The following is an 18,712-nucleotide window of genomic DNA, read 5'->3' as shown; positions in this document are numbered from 1 at the left end:
CTTTTCCTTTGGATTCCCGCGCGCTCAATCGGGTGACCCGTGGGAAAAGGGAGAAATCCGAAAGAAGGAAAGGCGAGCGAAACAGACCCGGCAGCTTCCGCTCCGGAGGGGGGCGCACGGCGGCCAGGACCCCGCAGCCCCGGGGGCCGTCGGGAGCCCCGCCCCTCGGCCCCGCCCCCTCCCCGGGCGCCGACCTCGGTGGTCACGTGACCGGGCCCGGCGGCCGCTGGGGCCGGAGGGCGCGGCGCGCGGACTCGGCGGCCAGGCCAGGCGCGGCCCGAGCCGAGCAGGCCGGAGCCGGCCCTGCGCCTTGTGGGGGGCGTCGCGCCGCGCCCGCCCCCCGCCCCGCCCCGTGCGGGGCGCACGCGCGCTCCTCTCAGCGCCCCTCCCTCCGCGCGGGGACCCCTGGCGGGCTGCGTGTGGACATGGCCAGCGACGCTGTGCAGGTAGGCGCACCTGCGTTTGCAGCCGCCCAGCGGCCAGCAGGCGCTGGGGACCCCCTCCCGCGCACCGCCGGAGCTCCCGGGATCGGGGCGGCCAGGGCGGGTTCCCACCTCCCCCGAGCGCTAGGCGCCCCCTCCCTGGGCCGGCACTGTGGAGCCAGCGCAGTCTCCTCGGCAGGTGGAGGTACGCGCGGGGGAGGGTATGGGAGCGAGGAGGGTCCTACAGCATTCCCAGCTCCGCCCTTCTCTGAGAATTAGAGAGGGCTCAGCGAAGGCTCGACTTCGGGTGTCTGTGGCTAGCTGGGCATCCCGGTGCCAGTCGACCCTGCCGCTCGCTCCCTCTCCTCAGCGTTCGGTTCTCTGGCAGGTGCCGCTCCACCTGAGCAGGTGCCTGGCGCGATGCCCCAGGAAGGGCGCAGGCCACTCGCCCCGTTTCCCCCACCCTCCCCCACGCACAACAAAGCTCCGGCGGCACCCCCACCTCCGGACTGAGCTTTACGATGGTCGCGACGCTGCAGATTGGCACCTGTTGGCGGAAGTGCCAGAGTCACCTCTTTAGGTCTGGGGACCAGGGACCCACACAGCCAGCCACTCGGCTGCCAGGTGGAACCTTATCCCAGGATTCCAGATGGGGAGTGTCCATGTCAATGAACTGGGGATTCTCTTTTACCTGGAATCCTGCCTGGACCGGGTCACCCAACAACCCACACATCAACACACACAGAGGCACAGGTGACTGACACCGAAGTGCCACCCACCGAGGTTCTCCCTGTGCCATCTTGCGGACATCACAGCCTGGAACTCACCTTCCCTGCCTGTGGTGAGCAGGGCCGGAGTGACTGCTGAAACCTCTTTGGGTCAGTGACCCAAATCTGAGACATGTCCTGTACCTCCGGTGCCCCCACAGTGCCTCATCAGCTCTCCGTCGTCCTGTGGTTGCTGTGTAACTGGGTTCTCATCTCCTTCTGCACCTGCCCCCACATCCCCTTTGTGTCTCCCCCGTGACCCCCTGTCCCCCGCCCCAGTCCTGCTGATGGCCTGCCAGCCTTGCCGAGGAGCTGGGCGTATCTGGTGTTGCCGATCACATAAGGTCAGACCTTGGGGGCTGGGGAGGGCCTGGGTCCCTGCCTCTACCCCATCAGCCCTGGGAGGACAGTGTAGGACTCCCCTGGCACATGCATGCGTTTGGCATGTAGCAGACATGGCCCGGACGGAGACTGTGATTCCTGGAACGAGGCTGGACCTGCGCCCTGGTCCCCTTTCCCGTCTTCTGCCTGCTCTCTTCTCCCTACCCCACCCCCACCCCCACCCTGTCCTGGTCATTCCTCTCTCGTGGCTGCTTGGATCTGCTACCCCTGTCCCTCTGTCTGTCCCAGTGTGTGTGCCTGTCTGTTCTGTGTCCGGCAAACGGATGTCCTGTCCGGATTCCAGAAACGCCCAACGCATTGAAATCTCCGGACATGGGGTCTAGATCCCTGGTCACTCTAGGAAGAGGGAATTTCTGGGAAGTGGACCCTCTGGACCTGGGGCGGGGGAGGCGTTTTCTGCTTCTTGGAGGGTGTTGGGGATTCCCCAAGGCCAGGCCAGGCTCCTGATTCATGGGTTCATCTTGTTGGCCCTCAGGTGACCTCTGCCCTGGATAAGAGTGAGTCACCCAAGGAAGGAGAACCAGGGAGGCCCAGCCTCCCTCTCTCCCTCTGCATATTCTCAGCCCTCAGCTGCTGGAGGAGGTGGGGCTGAGGGATCCTGCTCCTCCCCCCCACCCGGACTCCCCTCATTCGAGCTGGCCCTGCTCCTGGCTGCACCAATGCTCTGCCTGCTGGGGACAGGGTGGGGCTGGGTGGCTGGTGGGACCTGGTTGATAGCAGGTGGTAGGAGGTGACCCTGGGTGTAAATTCCAGAGCTGTCACTTCCTCACGGTGTGTCCTAGGCCCAGCGCCATTCCTTCTTTGAGCCTTGGTTTTTGCCGTCAAAATTGAAAAAAAAAAAATGTAGCTCAGAGGGTTTTCACGGTGAGGAAGGATGTAGACCAGGTCAGCCCCTTGCAGGTGGGGCTGCTGTGAAATCCTTACCAGTGGTCATGGTCAGCAGTTCAGGGTGTGAGTCTGTGTCCTTTAATCCAGGGTTTCTAAAGCTCAGCACTATTGACATTTGGGGCTGAATCGTTCTTGGAGGTGGAGACTCTCATGTTTACAGTGGAATGTCAAGCAGTTTCCATGAACTCAACCCCATAGAGCCTAGTAGCAGCCCCAGTTATGACAACCAACCCAGAATGGCTCTGGATATTGCCAACTGCCCCTAGAAGTTAGGTGGGAGTGTTGGCAGTCCCCTCTGCCATCGAGAACTGCTGCTGCCATCCCTCTGAGCCTCAGTCTCCTCACCTGTAAAGTGGGAGGGGAAATATGGCAGCTGCTCAGGATAAAATTGAGGGGTCAGTAGGATCATGGGAGTGATACTTTAGGCCTGAAGTAAATCTTCCCTGGGGGCAGCTGCCCTTGAAGTTGATCGAGAGCAAACCCTGACTTTCCTCATCTCTAAAATCGGGTCTCACCGTGGCGGCAAATAATATACGTGGGGCTCTTCCTGCCTGGCTGACAACTAGCTCCGATTCTGGGCACTCTTGTAGGAAATCTCAGTTCTGTCTCCTGTTGGCTGTGGGACTTTGGGCAAGTTGGGTCACCGCCCCAGGTCTCGGTTTCCTCATCTGGGAAACGGATTGATAACAGCACCTCCTGGAATGGCATTAGTTGACCTGGCATGCAGCTTGAAGTAACCACCATGGTTCTTAATAATCATATTTGAGCTTGAGTGGAGACACTCGCACCCCAGCCCTGCAGAGCTGTCTCCTCATGATGTAGGCCTCAGGGAGGTACCGCAGGGCCGGCCGGGCCCCCAGGCCTCCAAGCTGTGGTCAGCAGCAGCAGGTAACCGAGCTGAGAAGAAGCCGGAAGTTGGGACAGGAAGGGGCTGGGCCGCCCATGTAAGCACTTGTGGGTGTTGGTGTTTATAAGTATATACAGGGGGTGGGGGGTGGGCACACACTGGCCAGCCTGTGATACCTGCACGTGCCTGTAGGTGTATAAGAGTGTGTTGTAGGGAAGCTGTATATGTGGGGAAGGCTGCTCTTCATGTCCACACTAGTGGGCCTGTGTGTGTGTGCCTGCTGTGTACACCTTGGGCATCCTCAGGACAGGGAGCAGAGGGGCCACCCCTGGGATGACCCCAGAGAAGCAGGCTCAGCCCTCGAGTCGGGGCTGAGAGGAAGGTCCTCTTGATGCCCCAGAGCCCCAGAGCTGGCCTTCGCAGGGGTTGCTGGGAGCCAGCAGGAAAGAGGAAGTAGCAGGCGAGAGGCCCTGGCAGGGCTGAGGTTCAGGAAGAGGGCGGGGCCCTCAGCCGGGACCCAGGATGGCGGAGGCTGATCCCCCTTTGGACCGGGAGCTGGAGGTGGGGGCTGGGGTCCTTGTGGGGGAGGGGCAGCAGAAGAGGACCCCAAGTGGCACAGGACAGAGGGGCCCTGCCCTTGGGACCTCTCGGTTTTGGACTGAGGGGAGGAGGTGGGGTGCTGGCTTTGGAGTTTTCTGTTTGAAAGATGAAACTGTTTTGGGCCCTTTGGGCTTCCAGATTGGGGAAATAGAGGAGGAAGGGAACAGTGCTCTTTTCTTTAGGGTCCCAGTTGTAGACAACAAAAGGAGGGGAGATAGCGCTTGGCTCCAGGATCTCCAAGTTTGGGGGTATAGCAGGGAATAGACAAAACCTGTCTCCAGGCCCTCCTAGTTTGGGGTTACAGCAGGGAATAGACGAGGCCTGTCCCTGGATCCTCCTAGTTTGGGGTTACAGTAGGGAATAGATGAGGCCTGTCTCTGGGTCTTCTTAGTTTGGAGGTACAGCAGGGAATAGACAAAGCTTGTCTCCACACCCTCCTACTTTTGGGGTACAGCAGGGAATAGATGAGGCCTGTCCCTGGGTCCTCCTGGTTCAAGGGTACAGCCATGAGGAGAAGGAACCTGCTCTTGGAACCCCAACCTTGTGGTTTGGGGGGCATCACAGGCCTGCCCTTGATACTTCCTCATTTGGGGAGCAGCAGAAGGAAAGCTGCCCTCAGGCCCTCCTAATGTGGGGCATAAGGGAGCAGAGATGGGGCGTGCCTTTGGGACCTCCTAGTTTAGGGGGGCAGCAAAGGGGAGAGGGGGTCTCCCCTCAGGACCTGGTCATTTGCGGGCAACAAAGGGAGACAGAGCCTGTTCTTGGGCCCCCCTAATTTGGGAGGACAGTGGAAGGAGAGATAGGGCCTGACCTTGGGGACCCCGAGCGGTGGGGACCCAGTGATGGGGCAGTGCAATCTGCCCTGCAGGATCCCACTGCATGAGGACAGGGGGCGAGACTGAACTGTACCTATGGTCTTCTTGTCTGAGGGGACGGCAAGGAGAAGGCCCTGCCCTTGAGACCTCACAGTTTGGAGGTGTCAGGAAGCAGGCACAGGGCCTTGTCTCACCTCCCAGTTTTAGGGGACTGTCGGAGGCCATGGACCAGGCCCTGTGTCAGGAGTGCCCCCCAGGAGGAGGCCGGGCCAGGCCGGCTGAACGTGGTCTGCACCCCCAGAGCTGCCCTGGCCCCACTGACCCTGCTTCGTCCCCCGCAGAGTGAGCCGCGCAGCTGGTCCCTGCTGGAGCAGCTGGGCCTGGCGGGTGCTGACCTGGCAGCCCCTGGGGTACAGCAGCAGCTGGAGCTGGAGCGGGAGCGTCTGCGGCGGGAGATCCGCAAGGAGCTGAAGCTGAAAGAGGGTGCAGAGAACCTGCGGCGAGCCACCACCGACCTGGGCCGTAACCTGGGCCCTGTGGAGCTGGTGCTGCGCGGCTCCTCACGCAGGCTTGACCTGCTGCACCAGCAGCTGCAGGAGCTGCATGCCCACGTGGTGCTGCCCGACCCTGCGGTGGGCGTGCATGGTAAGCCAGGCTTCCCTGGGGTAGGGGGTGGGGGATGCGGGATTGGGGGCCTCCACTGCCCAGGGCTCACCCACTGTGTCCCAGAGTGAGGCCAGCCAGCCCATTGCCACTGACCCTCAGGGAGACACACTCGGTCACGGCAGCTTCCAACCTGAAAATGCAGGCGGCTGCTATTACTGCTGCAAGTGCTCAGTCGTGTCCAACTCTGTGTGACCCCATGGACTGTAGCCCGCCAGGCTCCTCTGTCCAGTGGAATTCCCCAGGCAAGAATACTGGAGTGGATTGCCATTTCCTTCTCCAGGGGATCTTCACCACCCAGGGATTGAACCTGCATCTCTTGCGTCTGCTGCATTGGCAGGCGGATTCTTTACAGTGGTGCCACCTGGGAGGCCCAAATACAGGCAGACCAAAGGCCAAAACCAACACCCAGAGAAGGGTACACATACTCACACCCACACCCGGACAACACCAAAGGGCTTACATGGTATCACACAAATATCCAGACTCACAGTCACACCCACACCTGGACAACACCAAAGGGCTTACATGGTATCACACAAATATCCAGACTCACAGTCACACCCACACCTGGACAACACCTAAAGGCTCCAGCTGATTAAAAAAAATGTTTAATTGTGATTAAAAAACACATAACAGCACCTGAAAGTATAACAGCATTGTTAGCTGGCTATTGTTATTGCTTCTGTTTAGACCCCATGTTTGTGACCCCATGGACTGCAGCCTGCTAGGCCCCGCTGTCCATGGGATTTTTCAGCAAGAATAGTGGAATAGGTTGCCATTTCTTTCTCCAGTGTATCTTCCCAACCCAGGGATTGAACCTGCATCTCCTGCTTAAGAGGCATATTCTTTACCACTGAGCCATCAGGGAAGTCCCTTAATCACCTATATTCTAATATAAAATAAAATGTTTTGGAAAAAAACATGTTACAGAAAATTTATCATTTTTGAGCATACAGCTCAGTGGTATTGAGTATTTTCACATTTTTGTGCAAGGAATATGCAGAACTTTTTCATCTTACAACTAAAAACAAAGATGTAACACACATCACATCAGTAGCCAGAGACCCTCACACACAGTTGCGCCAGCACCCAGACAACTCCAAGGGCCTACCCTGTGGCTCAGCGGTAAAGAATCTGCCTGCAGTGCAGGAGATGTGGGTTCGATCCCTGAGTCGAGAAGATCCCCTGGAGAAGGGAATGGCAACCCACTCCAGTATTCTTGGCCTGGGAAATCTCATGGACAGAGGAGCCTTGGCCGTCTACACTCCATGGGTTGCTAAAGAGTCAGACATGACTGAGTGACTAAATAGCAGCATTATTCTGTGAATACCCAGAGACTTCCATACTGCCAACCAGGACCCAGTTAAATGCACACTCCATCACACCAACACATACACAAAACCTAAGGACTCGCACATGCTCACACCAACCCCCAGATATTCAGACACACAGAGCTGCTGTCACAGGTGTTTACCAACCCATAAACAGCCTGAGACTTACACACACAACTGGACAAGACCTGAGACTCAGCACCACTTAGCCCAACACCCACACACCTCTTTGTTGTGTCAATAGCTGGAGGCTAACAGACGGAGAAGGCAATGGCACCCCACTTCAGTACTCTTGCCTGGAAAATCCCATGGACGGAGGAGCCTGGTGGGCTGCAGTCCATGGGGTTGCGAAGAGTTGGACACGACTTCACTTTTCACTTTTCACTTTCTACTTTCATGCATTGGAGAAGGAAATGGCAACCCACTCCAGTGTTCTTGCCTGGAGAATCCCAGGGACGGGGAAGCCTGGTGGGCTGCCATCTGTGGGGTCGCACAGAGTCGGACACGACTGAAGCGACTTAGCAGCAGCAGCAGCAGCAGCAACACTATCAGATCAACACTTGCAGATGATGAAAAAGAGTTCAGCCAATGCTCAAAAACCTCGTCCCGTCACAGCTGTACCTAGAGTCCCTCTGATGGTCATACCACTCTCTGGAGATTCACACAGAGCTGTGCCAACCTCCAGAGACACACATGTCCAGCTGTTCCAACACTCGGACGCTGTCACACCAGTGCCAGGAGATCTGATTGCACAGTTGTGCTGACAGTCGCAAACATGTGCACAGAGTCATCCCCATCACCCAGAATCTCACAAAGTCATTCTAACACCTCACATCTCGCAGTTAAACTAGCACCTGGGGAGACACACACTCAGTTATGCCAACACCCTGAAGGTCACAGACTTAACCACAGCCACACCCGCTGACGCCTACACAACCGTGTACATCGTTGGGGTGTATATACCTTCTCTACAAAGGTATATACGGTCACACCAAGGACTCATATACACCTGTGTTCATTCACACTGGTCCCGCCCCAGCCCTGAAAGGGTTTCCCTATGAGGGCTGGTGGGGAGTGGGCCCTGTGGCCCCTGGCCCCCAGCTCTTCCTCCTCCCAGGCCCAGGGGTGGATCCTCTCAGCTGGCGCAAAAGCACCTGGGCAGTTGGAGAGGAGGGCTGTGGTGACTCTGTCCCATCTACCCCTCCAGATGCCCCCCAGTCCCCTGGCACAGGCGACTCTGCCTGCTCAGCCACCAACCTGAGCCGCGTGGCCGGTCTGGAGAAGCAGCTGGCCATCGAGCTGAAGGTGAAGCAGGGGGCAGAGAACATGATCCAGACATACAGCAACGGCAGCACCAAGGTGGGAGCAGCGTGCGTGCACACCCCCCGTGTGCATGTACACCTGTGGGTGCATCACAGGCTGGAGCCTGCAGTGGGGCCAGGGTGGTACCTCCATCTGCCTCCCAGGAGGCTGGGGTGCTCTGGGTTGGGGACAGAGGGCTGTTGAGTGACTCTGCAGCAGGATTGGAGTGTGGGCAGCTTGGGTGGGGGCAGAGAGGAAACTGGATGACTGTGGGTGATGTCAGGTCGACACACGGCAGAGACTCCCCCCCATACTCAGTTACCCCCAGAGACGGGGCAACATGCAGCCTCTCACTGCTGGTGGCATCTCTGCCATGTACACACAGATCAACGCCTAGATGCACACGTGACTGTTTAGTGGCTCAGTCGTGTCCGACTCTTTGCACCCCTGTGGACTGTAGCCCACCAGGCTCCTCTGTCCATAGGGTTTTTTAGGCAAGAATACTGGAGTGGGTTGTCATTTCCTCCTCCAGGGGATCTTCCCAACCCAGGGATTGAACTCATGTCTCTTGCATTGATAGGCAGGTTCTTTACCACTGAGCCACCAGAGAAGCCCAGATGTATATAGTATCATCATAATATGTAGAGACACACCCATGGTCATAACAGCATCTAGAGACACACAGTGGCATATCACCACTGTGACACACACATATACCGTCATAACATCTAGATTCACAGCAGTAACAACTCTCAGAAGCACGTGGACAAAAACCACAACAGTCACCTCTAGACACACAGAGACACATACCATCATAGAACACCCAGGACACACAGCTCAGGCCAACAGGACACCTAGACGCACAGACACACACATCATCAGTTTTTCACACCCAGAGATCAGAGTTGTCACACAGACGTACCCCCCGTTGTACCAACATCAAGTACACAGTAACAGGTTGGCAGCAACACCCAGAGACAGTTACACCCACGGGCAGAGTTAGACCTACAGCTAGAGACCCAGAGAGCATCCATGCCTGTGAGTGCACACACAAACGTGAATATTGCACAGGAGGACACAGACTGTGCAGCATTTTTCTTAACCTTTTATTGAGGTGTAACAGATGGACGTCAAGTGCAGAAAACCTAAGTGTACAGCCAGTGAATCTTTATCTAGGTACCCACCGCCCTTACTGAACCTTTCCTGTCACCCAGAAGTGCCCTCCTGCCCCCTTCAGTCAATACCCAGTCTTCTTTCATCACAGATTGGCAGTGCCTGGCTTTTTAAAAATTTATTTTATTTATTTTTATTTTTGGCTGCTCTGGGACTTCATTGCTGTGCTCAGGCTTTCTGTAGTTGTGGAGCGTAGGGGGCCACTCTCTAGTTGCAGGGCATGGGCTTCTCTTGTCATGGAGCACAGGCTCTAGGGTGCGCATGCTCAGTAGTTGTGGCACATGGGCTTAGTTGCCCTGCTGCATGTGGAATCTTCCTGGACCAGGGATCGAACCTGTGTCCCTTGCATTGGCAGGTGGATTCTTAACCACTGGACCACTAGGGAAGTCTGTCAGTGCCTGGTTTTGAACATAGCACCAAGTCAATGGAAAAATCCACTACCAGTTCCTGGCACTTGTACCCACATAGGGTCCTTGGCTATGTCCAGTCAACCCTGTAGCTTGAATTGCACACACCACCATCAGGATCCTGCTCCCTGCAACTGTCTACAACTGTCTCACACCCAGTCACCCCTGGACTCACCCATGTGGCTACAGGCAAGGCTATGCCCACCATGGGGAACACACACACATACGCCATTCTAACAGCTGACACAAATAGAGTGCCTGCTGGTGCCAGGTACAGTTGTGAGCCCTACACACAGATTACCTCCTTTAATCCTCAGCCCAGTGGTGGTTGGTGCTGTTAGTACACTCCCCTTCCCGCAGATGAGCAGACAGACCCAGAGCGGTTGAGCAGCTTGTCCAAAGTCACACAGCTGTTAGGTGGCAGCTGTCAGGATTCACATGCCAAGGCTCCATCTCCCTTCAACACCCAGGAACACAGTCTTTCACACCCACACATGAATGCTCTGTCACCCAGAGCCTGCCTGGGGTAGACACCAGGACGGGTGGTCAGGCCCCCACCTGCCCAGTTTTCCCCTCACGGCCTGTCTCTGCCATCAGGACCGGAAGCTGCTGCTGACAGCCCAGCAGATGCTGCAAGACAGTAAGACCAAGATAGATATCATCCGCATGCAACTGCGCCGGGCACTGCAGGCCTGCCAGCTGGAGAGCCAGGCGGCCCCAGACGAGGCTCAAGGTGAGTCCATCACCCTGAGACAGCCTGCCCTGCATTCCACCTTGCAGAGTTCAGCTCCCAGCCCCACAAGGGGTCCCTTTCTAAGGCAGGGAGGTGGGTGCTGTGACTCACCATGCTAGAATGCGTTCCTGACCCTCTCTGGGCCCCAGTTTCCCATTCTGTCCCACTCGAGATTTGCACGTGATGTTATTGGCAAACTACAGCTCTTGGACCAAATCTGCTACTGCCTCTTTTTGTTTGTTTTGGAAATACTGAAGACCCAGCCATGCCTGTTGGTTTACTGTCGCCTACGACTGCTTGTGCACTGTGACAGTGGGGCCAAGTAGTGGCAACAGAGCTTGTGGTCCACAAAGACAAAAATATTTACCCTTTGGCTCTTTAAAAAAATAGTTAATTCAGTTTTGGCTGTGCTGGGTCTTCGTTGTTGTGTGAAGGCCTCTCATTGCAGTGGCTCCTTTTATTGTCGAGCATGGGCTCTTGGGCTTCGGTAGCTGCAGCTCACGGGCTCTGGATCGCAGGCTCAGTAGTTGTGCAGCAGGCGTGTAGTTTGCCCTGCGGCATATGGATTCTCCCTGGACCAGGGTTGAATCCACGTCCCCTGTATTGGCAGGCAGCCTCTTAACCACTAGACCACCAGGGAGGTCCTACCCTTTGGCTCTTGATGGAGAAAATGTGTGGACCCCTGGGCTCGGCAGTTGCCTTGCTGTGTTGGTCCCTGTAATATGAAACTGTGGGTGTCCACAGCGTGTGTGTGTGTTTCCTATGTATCTCAGTGTCTGAATGCCTGAGGCCGTCTCAACCCAATTGTCATCCTGAATTTGAGACGGACTGTACTGTACGCATCAGCTCTCCAGGTTTCACCTGCAGGGGTGACTGCACTAGTGACGTTCGTCAGTGTTAAGGTGGTATTTGCCCTGGGGACCAGAGTTTGTACACGTGCCCCATAACTATGAGAGTTCCTGTATCACCATGAGAGTGTGTCAGCTGTTGGTGGGTGTTAGTGTGTTCGGGCTGCTCCACCACAATACCACGGACTGGGGATGAGGGGGCATGTAAACAACAGACATTTATCTCTCACTGTGCTGGGGGCTGAAAGTCCAAGATCAAGGCGCTGGCGGATACAGCGTCTGGTGAGAGCCCTCTTCCAGATTCATAGATGGCTGCCTCCTTACTGTGTCCTCGCATTGTAACTTTTGGTGACAGCCTAATCTTGCCCCTGTAAGTGTAAAAGTCTTGACAACCACCTGGGCACATGTGACAAAAGTCTTGGTGGGTGCCACACAGCTGTGGGCGAGTGTGACTGTAGGAATGCTTGAGTGTGAGTCTAGGTCATCATGTGGGACAGCAAGACTGTCCTTGAAATCTACAGCCGTGGATAAGCACGACTGTGACCTTATGCCTGTGGGTGACAGGTTTCCTGCACCTAGGTGACAGTGTGTCCTTGCGCCTACTCCCTGTTCCATTGGGCGACTGTGGCTGTGTCCTCTGTTGGGCTGTGGCTGCATCCCTGGGACTTCATTCTGAGTGTGAAGCCAGCCTGTTTCCCTGTGACATTGGGTCTGTGTGTCTATGATTATTGCTCATGCTGCCCTGACTGTATGACATCATGACAGCATTTCTTTTAAAGATTTTTTTTCAATGTGGACCATTTTTTTTGTTCTTCAAAAAAAAAATATTTTTAATTGGAGGATAATTGCTTTACAATATTGTGTTGGTTTCTGCCATACATCAGCATGAATCAGCCATAAGTATATACATATGTCTTCTCCCTCTTGAACCTTCCCTCCTACCCCATCCCACCCCTCTAGGTTGTCATAGAGCACTGGTTTGAGCTGCCTGCGCCATACAGCAAATTCCCACTGGCTGGCTGTGCTACACGTGCTGGTGTATATACGTCAGTGCTACTCTCTCTATCCGTCCCACCCTCTCCTTCCCCCACTGTGTCCACAAGTCCTCACTGAATTTGCTACCACACTGCCTCCATTCCATGCCTTGATTCCCCGGCTGTGAGGCATGTGGGAACTTCACCCCCCAACCAGGGATCAAATCTGTACTGCCTGCACCGGAAGGCGAAGTCCTAACCACTGGACTGCCAGACAAGTCCCGTGCTGGCATTTCTTTGCCTGTCCCTGTGCCTTATCTGTGTGGCAGTGTGCCTGTATTGCCGTGATCCTCCCTGGGCTGGAGTTAGAGCCCTGGGAGTTTTGCCATTGTGTGACTCTGTCCCGACTCAGTGGACATGAGTTTGGGTGAACTCCAGGAGTTGGTGATGGACAGGGAGGCCTGGCACGCTGCGGTTCATGAGGTCGCAAAGAGTCGGACACGACTGAGTGACTGAACTGACTGATTCTGTCCCATTAGGGTGTTTATGTTTTGTGACTTTCCCTCTGTCCCTGTGACACTGTCCTTTTGCTGGGAGTTGACAAGGTGTATAGGGCTTCCCGGAGAAGGCAGGGGCACCCCACTCCAGTACTCTTGGCTGAAAAATCCCATGGATGGAGGAGCCTGGTAGGCTGCAGTCCATGGGGTCACTAAGAGTCGGACACGACTGAGTGACTTCACTTTTCACTTTCATGCATTGGAGAAGGAAATGGCAACCCACTCAAGTGTTCTTGCCTGGAGAATCCCAGGGACGGGGGAGTCTGGCTGCTGTCTATGGGGTCTCACAGAGTTGGACACAACTGAAGCGACTTAGCAGCAGCAGCAGCAGCATAGGGCTTCCCAGGTGGCGCTAGTGGTAAAGAACCCACCTGCCAGTGCGGGAGACATAAGAACTACAGGTTCGATTCCTAGGTTGGGAAGATCCCCTGGAGAAGGGAATGGCACCCCACTCTAGTATTCTTGCCTGGAGAATCCCATGGACAGAGGAACCTGGTGGGCTACAGTCCATGGGGTTGCAAAGAGTCAGACACGACTGAAATGGTAGCACGTAGCACAGCACAGACAAGGTATATATCTGTGTCTGTAATATCGGTCTTACCCATGTGTGGCAGTGTGATGGCATCTTTGTAAGAGTGTGTGGGTATGTGTGTGCTTAGGCCTACACTAGTGACAAAGTGACAATGCCATTGTCACCCTCTGACAGTCTGATGACATCTATCTGACACCATTCCTGTTCCTCCAACTACGTTATATTTCACGGTGTGGGTGGTCACCATTCATTTACTCAGACCCCTACTAGAGGAAATGAGGTATCTTCCAATCTTTTGCTCTTAAAAAAAAAGGCTATGAATAACCACGTATAATACATGTATCAAGGGAAATTTCCTGGCAGTCCAGTGGTTAGGATGCTGTACTTCCACTGCAGGGGAGAGAGGGTGCAATTCAATTCCTAGTCAGGGAGCTAAGATCCCACATGCTGCATGGTATGGCCAAACAAAAACAACATATATCAAGTGCAAAGTTGTTTCTATGGGATAAAGTACCTGAACTGGGATTGCTAAATCAAAAGGTAGATACATTTATAATTCTGACAGAAATCGCCAAACTGCCTCCATTGGAAAGCAACTTGTGTTCCCATCAGCAACGTATCTGTTCTGAAGTGTGTGTTTTATTTTTATTTATTTGGCTGCATCGAGTCTTAGTTGTGGCACCCAGGATCTTCATTGCATCATGCGGGATCTTTCCTTGCGGTGCACAGACTCTCCAGTTGTGGTGCGCAGGCTTGGTAGTTGCAGGGACATGGGCTTAGTTGCTCCGGAGCATGTGGGATCTTAGTTCCCTCACCAGGGATTGAACCTTCATCCACTGCAGTGGAAGGCAGATTCTTAACTGCTGGGCCACCAGGGAAGTTCTCTAAGTATGTGTTAATTGTGTGTCTGTATATAAGTCTGCCCCTGGGTGGCAGCTTAACTACATCCCTGGGACTGGCTCTGTGGGTGATGGTGTCTGGATAAAAGAGTGACAGTATCCGGGTCCATGTGTGGCTGTCTGCCCGTGGGTGACAGTGTGACTGTCCCCATGACCCCCTACCTTGGGAGGGAGTGATGCTTGTTGACGGCTATCTGTCCCTGGCCAGTGCCTGTTTCCTACAGATGGGTGCATGTCTCTAGAACCAGGATGGTTGGAGCCGGGGCTCAAGCTGGCCTCACTGCCTCGTGTCTCACGCCCACAGGGAGTCCGGACTTGGGGGCAGTGGAGCTGCGCATCGAGGAGCTGCGTCACCACTTCCGAGTGGAGCACGCGGTGGCCGAGGGCGCCAAGAATGTGCTGCGCCTGCTCAGCGCCGCCAAGGCTCCGGACCGCAAAGCCGTCAGCGAGGTGAGGGGCGGGGCATCGACCCGGAGAGGTGGGGCTTCAGCATGGGATGGGGACTCATGTGTCAAGTCGGACCCAGATGATTTGAGGGCTCGGGCTTCTGAGGAGGAGCTCCAGGTGGGACTTAGCCAGCCTGGGGGAGGGGCGTGCCGGATCCCGCCCCCAGCCCGGCCAGGCTTCTCCCACCTCAGGCCCAGGAAAAGCTGACCGAGTCCAACCAGAAGCTGGGGCTGCTTCGGGAGGCGCTGGAGCGGCGGCTTGGGGAGCTCCCCGCTGACCACCCGAAGGGGCGGCTGCTGCGCGAAGAGCTCGCCGCGGCTTCGTCCGCAGCCTTTAGCGCCCGCCTGGCCGGGCCGTTCCCCGCCACGCACTACAGCACCCTGAGCAAGCCTGCACCACTCACAGGTGGGTCCCGACACCTCTCCTGTCCTCCCCTGCTTCCGCCCCAAATCAGGACCCCACCCTCCTGGCTCTAGACTCCTGCCCCTCTGAGCCCCCAAGCCCCAAACCTGCAACTGGGATCTTCATTCTCCCCAGTCCTGGACTCCCATCCCACTGTCCTCTCCCTTCTCCATTCACCCCAACCCTGTAGCCCTGCGCCCCATTTCCCCACGCCAGACAGACCCATGGACCCTAGACTTCCCACCCCACCTTGCCCTCCCAGAGACTCTTGCCCTCGTCTCCCCATCCTTGATCCCTGGGTGGGGAAGATTCCCTGGAGATGGAAATGGCAACCCACTCTAGTATTCTTGCCTGGGAAATTCCATGGACAGAGGAGCCTGGTAGTCTGTAGTCCATGAGGTCGCAAAAAAGAGTCAGACACAACTGAGAGACTAAACAACAGCAGCAATAACAGTCTCATCCTCACTTTCCCCACCCCTCCCTGAAGGGCCCTGTCTTCTCTCTCCAGCCAGAGTCCCCGATTTCAGTCTCATAGTCCCTCACTCTCAGAATCCTCAGTCCTGAACCTCTGACCCTCCACCCCCAGACTAGCCAGCCCCTCCCTTCTTAGATCCGTCAGCCACTACCTCCCCAGACCAGTCCTACCATAGACCGCAGCCCCAGTGTCAGACCTCAGACTAGCCTACCAAATCCTACCCTGGACCCCCCCAGTCCTACCTGGCTCACCCCCGCCTGGACCTCTGGCCTGCACTCTGAACTGCTCTTCTGTCACTGAACCTCAGCATCTAGAGCCCTTCCCCAGACTGCCCCACCCTTCCACCTTGTCCCCTGTTTTCTCTCTTCTGGGCACAGCCATCTCTGCAGCAGACCCCCTGCCTCACCCCGATTGTCCCTCACCAACTCCCATTTGCACGCTGGCCACTTCTGCACATGCCCACTTCACCTGCAGCCCTTGTCCTGCCCCAGATGTAACCCACCCCATGAGCCTGACCCTCTCTCAGGGACCCTGGAGGTGCGTGTGGTGGGCTGCAGAGACCTTCCAGAGACCATCCCTTGGAACCCTTCACCTTCGGTGGGGGGACCTGGGACCCCTGACAGCCGCACCCCCTTCCTGAGCCGCCCAGCCCGAGGTCTTTACAGCCGAACTGGAAGTCTCAGTGGCAGGAGCAGCCTCAAAGCGGAAGCCGAGAACACCAGTGAGTGGCACTAATGTCCAGGAGGAATGAGGTGGGGTAGGCTGGGGGTGGTCCCTGATTTCCCACATTGGTAACATTCTGAAAAAGTCGTTCATCACACTCATTAGGATGGATACTGTAAAATAGAACAAGATAAACTGACAGGTGTTAGGGAGGATGTGGAGAAGCTGGAAGGCTTCTACACTGTTGGTGGGAATGTAAAATTGTGTGGCCACCATGGAAAGCAGCATGGCAGGTCCTCAAATAATGAAACATAGAACTACCATAGATCCAGTGTCCTGCTTCTGGATGAATACTCAAAAGAGTTGGAAGCCGGATCTCAAAGAAATTTTGGTATACACCCATGTTCATAGCAGCGTTATTCACAGTGATCAAAAGGCAGAAGCAGCCCAGTGTCTGTTGATGGATGAACGGATAAAAAAATTGTGGTCCATCCACACAGTGGATTCCAGAGAAGTCTATTCTATAGAAATGGATTCTATTCTGTACAAATACATCTATAACAAGGGTAAATTTTATGTTACGAGTTTTACCACAATGTGAAAAGAAGCGAATACACACATTTAAAAATATGAGTAGAAGAATAACACTAAAGTAACTGCCTATGTTACCACCACCAAGGTCAAGGAATAGAATTCTCTGGATTTTTCAGCCTTAAAAAAGGACATTCTGAAACATGCTACAACATGGATGAACTTGAGTACATAAGTGAAATAAACCAGTTGTAAAATGACAGGTGGGCTTCCCTGGTGGCTCAGTGGTAAAGAATCCGCCTGCCAGTGCAGGAGACACGAGTTTGATCCCGGAGTCGGGAAGATTCCCCTGAGAAGAAAATGACAACCCACTCCAGTATCCTTGGCTGGGAAATCCCATGGACAGAGAAGCCTGGTGGGCTACAGTCCATGGGGTCACAAGAGTCAGATATGACTTAGCAGCTGAACATGAGGGATACTTCTTGTCTTTTTGTTGTTTAGTCACTAAGTTGTGTCCGACTCTCTTGTGACCCCGTGAACTGTAACCCTCCAGACTCCTCGGTCCGTGGGATTTCCCAGGCAAGAAAACTGGAGCGAGTTGCTATTTCCTTCTCCGAGGGATCTTCCCCACCCAGGGATTGAATCCCTGTGTTCAACCCATGTGCCTGCGCCTCCTGCATTGGCAGGCAAATCCTTTACCACTGAGCCACCTGGGAAGCCAACAAGTAGTATAGGATTCTACTTATACGAAGTATCTACGTTGGTTACATTCATAGAGATGGAAAGAATAGTGGTTGCTAGTGGTTGGGGGCGCGGATGGAAATGGAGAGTTATTGTTTACCTGGGGGGACAGAGTTTCAGTTGGGAAAGATGAAGAGTTCTGGAGATGACGGTGGTGATGATTACACAACAGTATCAACGTACTTGGTACCACTGAGCTGTATACTTGAAAATTATAATGATGGTAAATTTTATGTGAATTTTGCCACAATGTGAAAAGAAACGAATGCACATGTATAAAAGTATGGATACAAGAAGAATATGACAATAGAGTAACCGCCTATGTTACCACCACCCAGGTCAAGAAATAGAATTCTCTGGAAGCCCTCTCATGCCCCCTCCTCAATTCCAGCCCCTTCCTCTGTCCTAGAGGTAGCTACTCTCCTCACTCTTACCGCTATCATTTCCTCGCTTTTCTTTGTAGTTTTAGCGCCCATGTACCATCTCAAAGCAATGCAGTTTAATTTGCCTGTGTTTGAACTGCACATATGTGGAATCATACAGAATGTATTCCATGGTAACGGCTTCTTTTCTTCAACATTGTGTGGGAGATTTATTCATACCGTTGCATGAAATTATACTTCATTCATTTTTAGCCTGGTTTAATTGTCTTAGACTGAGCCATATCAAATTGCTGTCTTTTTTTTTTTTTAGATAAAAAATAGTTGACTATAAGAGATTTCATGGTTTAGCTAATAACCCTATATTACCATGTATATGTTAATTCATAGGCAGATGTTTCTAGTTTCGAGCTGTTACGTAAGCATTATATTTATGCATCTCCCAATGTATACTTGCTGGCATTTTTTTAGATTGAATACTTAGGAATATATTGCTGGAATTTATATATATATAGAATAAAAGTGAATTTGGATCCCTGCCTCACACCACACACCAAAATCAACTGGAGATGGATTGAAGGGCTTAATGTGAAAGGCAGGACTGTAGAGCTTGGTCAGATAGCATAGCAGAATATTATAGGGGAAGAGAGGATTTCTTTATTAATAAGATATGAGAGATTACCCTCCTCCCCAGAATCTCCTGACACCCTCCCTCCACCCCTGTTCCAGATGAGGTGAGCACTGTGCTCAAGCTGGATAACACAGTGGTGGGACAGACATCCTGGAAGCCGTGTGGCCCCAACGCCTGGGACCAGAGCTTTACCCTGGAACTGGAGAGGGTGAGTTAGGTGGGCGAGTGAGAGGGCTGGGAGGAGGAGGGGCCTGGGGCCTCAGGCACCCCAAGTGACAG

General features: G+C 54.3%; 1 protein-coding gene across 1 annotated transcript in view; it reads left to right on the top strand.

The window, feature by feature from the left end:
• Window positions 1-226: 226 nt before the first annotated feature.
• Window positions 227-18,712, top strand: part of PKN1 (protein kinase N1) — a 28,761-nt gene continuing 10,275 nt past the window's right edge. The window contains exons 1-8 of the mRNA XM_070373522.1: window positions 227-446; window positions 5,083-5,386; window positions 7,946-8,097; window positions 10,218-10,353; window positions 14,468-14,613; window positions 14,802-15,015; window positions 16,014-16,208; window positions 18,532-18,641. Coding sequence (XP_070229623.1) covers window positions 426-446; window positions 5,083-5,386; window positions 7,946-8,097; window positions 10,218-10,353; window positions 14,468-14,613; window positions 14,802-15,015; window positions 16,014-16,208; window positions 18,532-18,641 — 1,278 coding nt within the window. The 5' untranslated portion in view covers window positions 227-425. The remainder of the gene's footprint in view (window positions 447-5,082; window positions 5,387-7,945; window positions 8,098-10,217; window positions 10,354-14,467; window positions 14,614-14,801; window positions 15,016-16,013; window positions 16,209-18,531; window positions 18,642-18,712) is intronic.

The sequence above is a fragment of the Bos mutus genome, chromosome 7 (assembly GCF_027580195.1).
Source record: "Bos mutus isolate GX-2022 chromosome 7, NWIPB_WYAK_1.1, whole genome shotgun sequence".
NCBI classification, from domain to species: domain Eukaryota; kingdom Metazoa; phylum Chordata; class Mammalia; order Artiodactyla; family Bovidae; genus Bos; species Bos mutus.
Note: the sequence above shows the minus strand (reverse complement) of the source record. Positions and strands in the feature narration are given on the sequence as shown.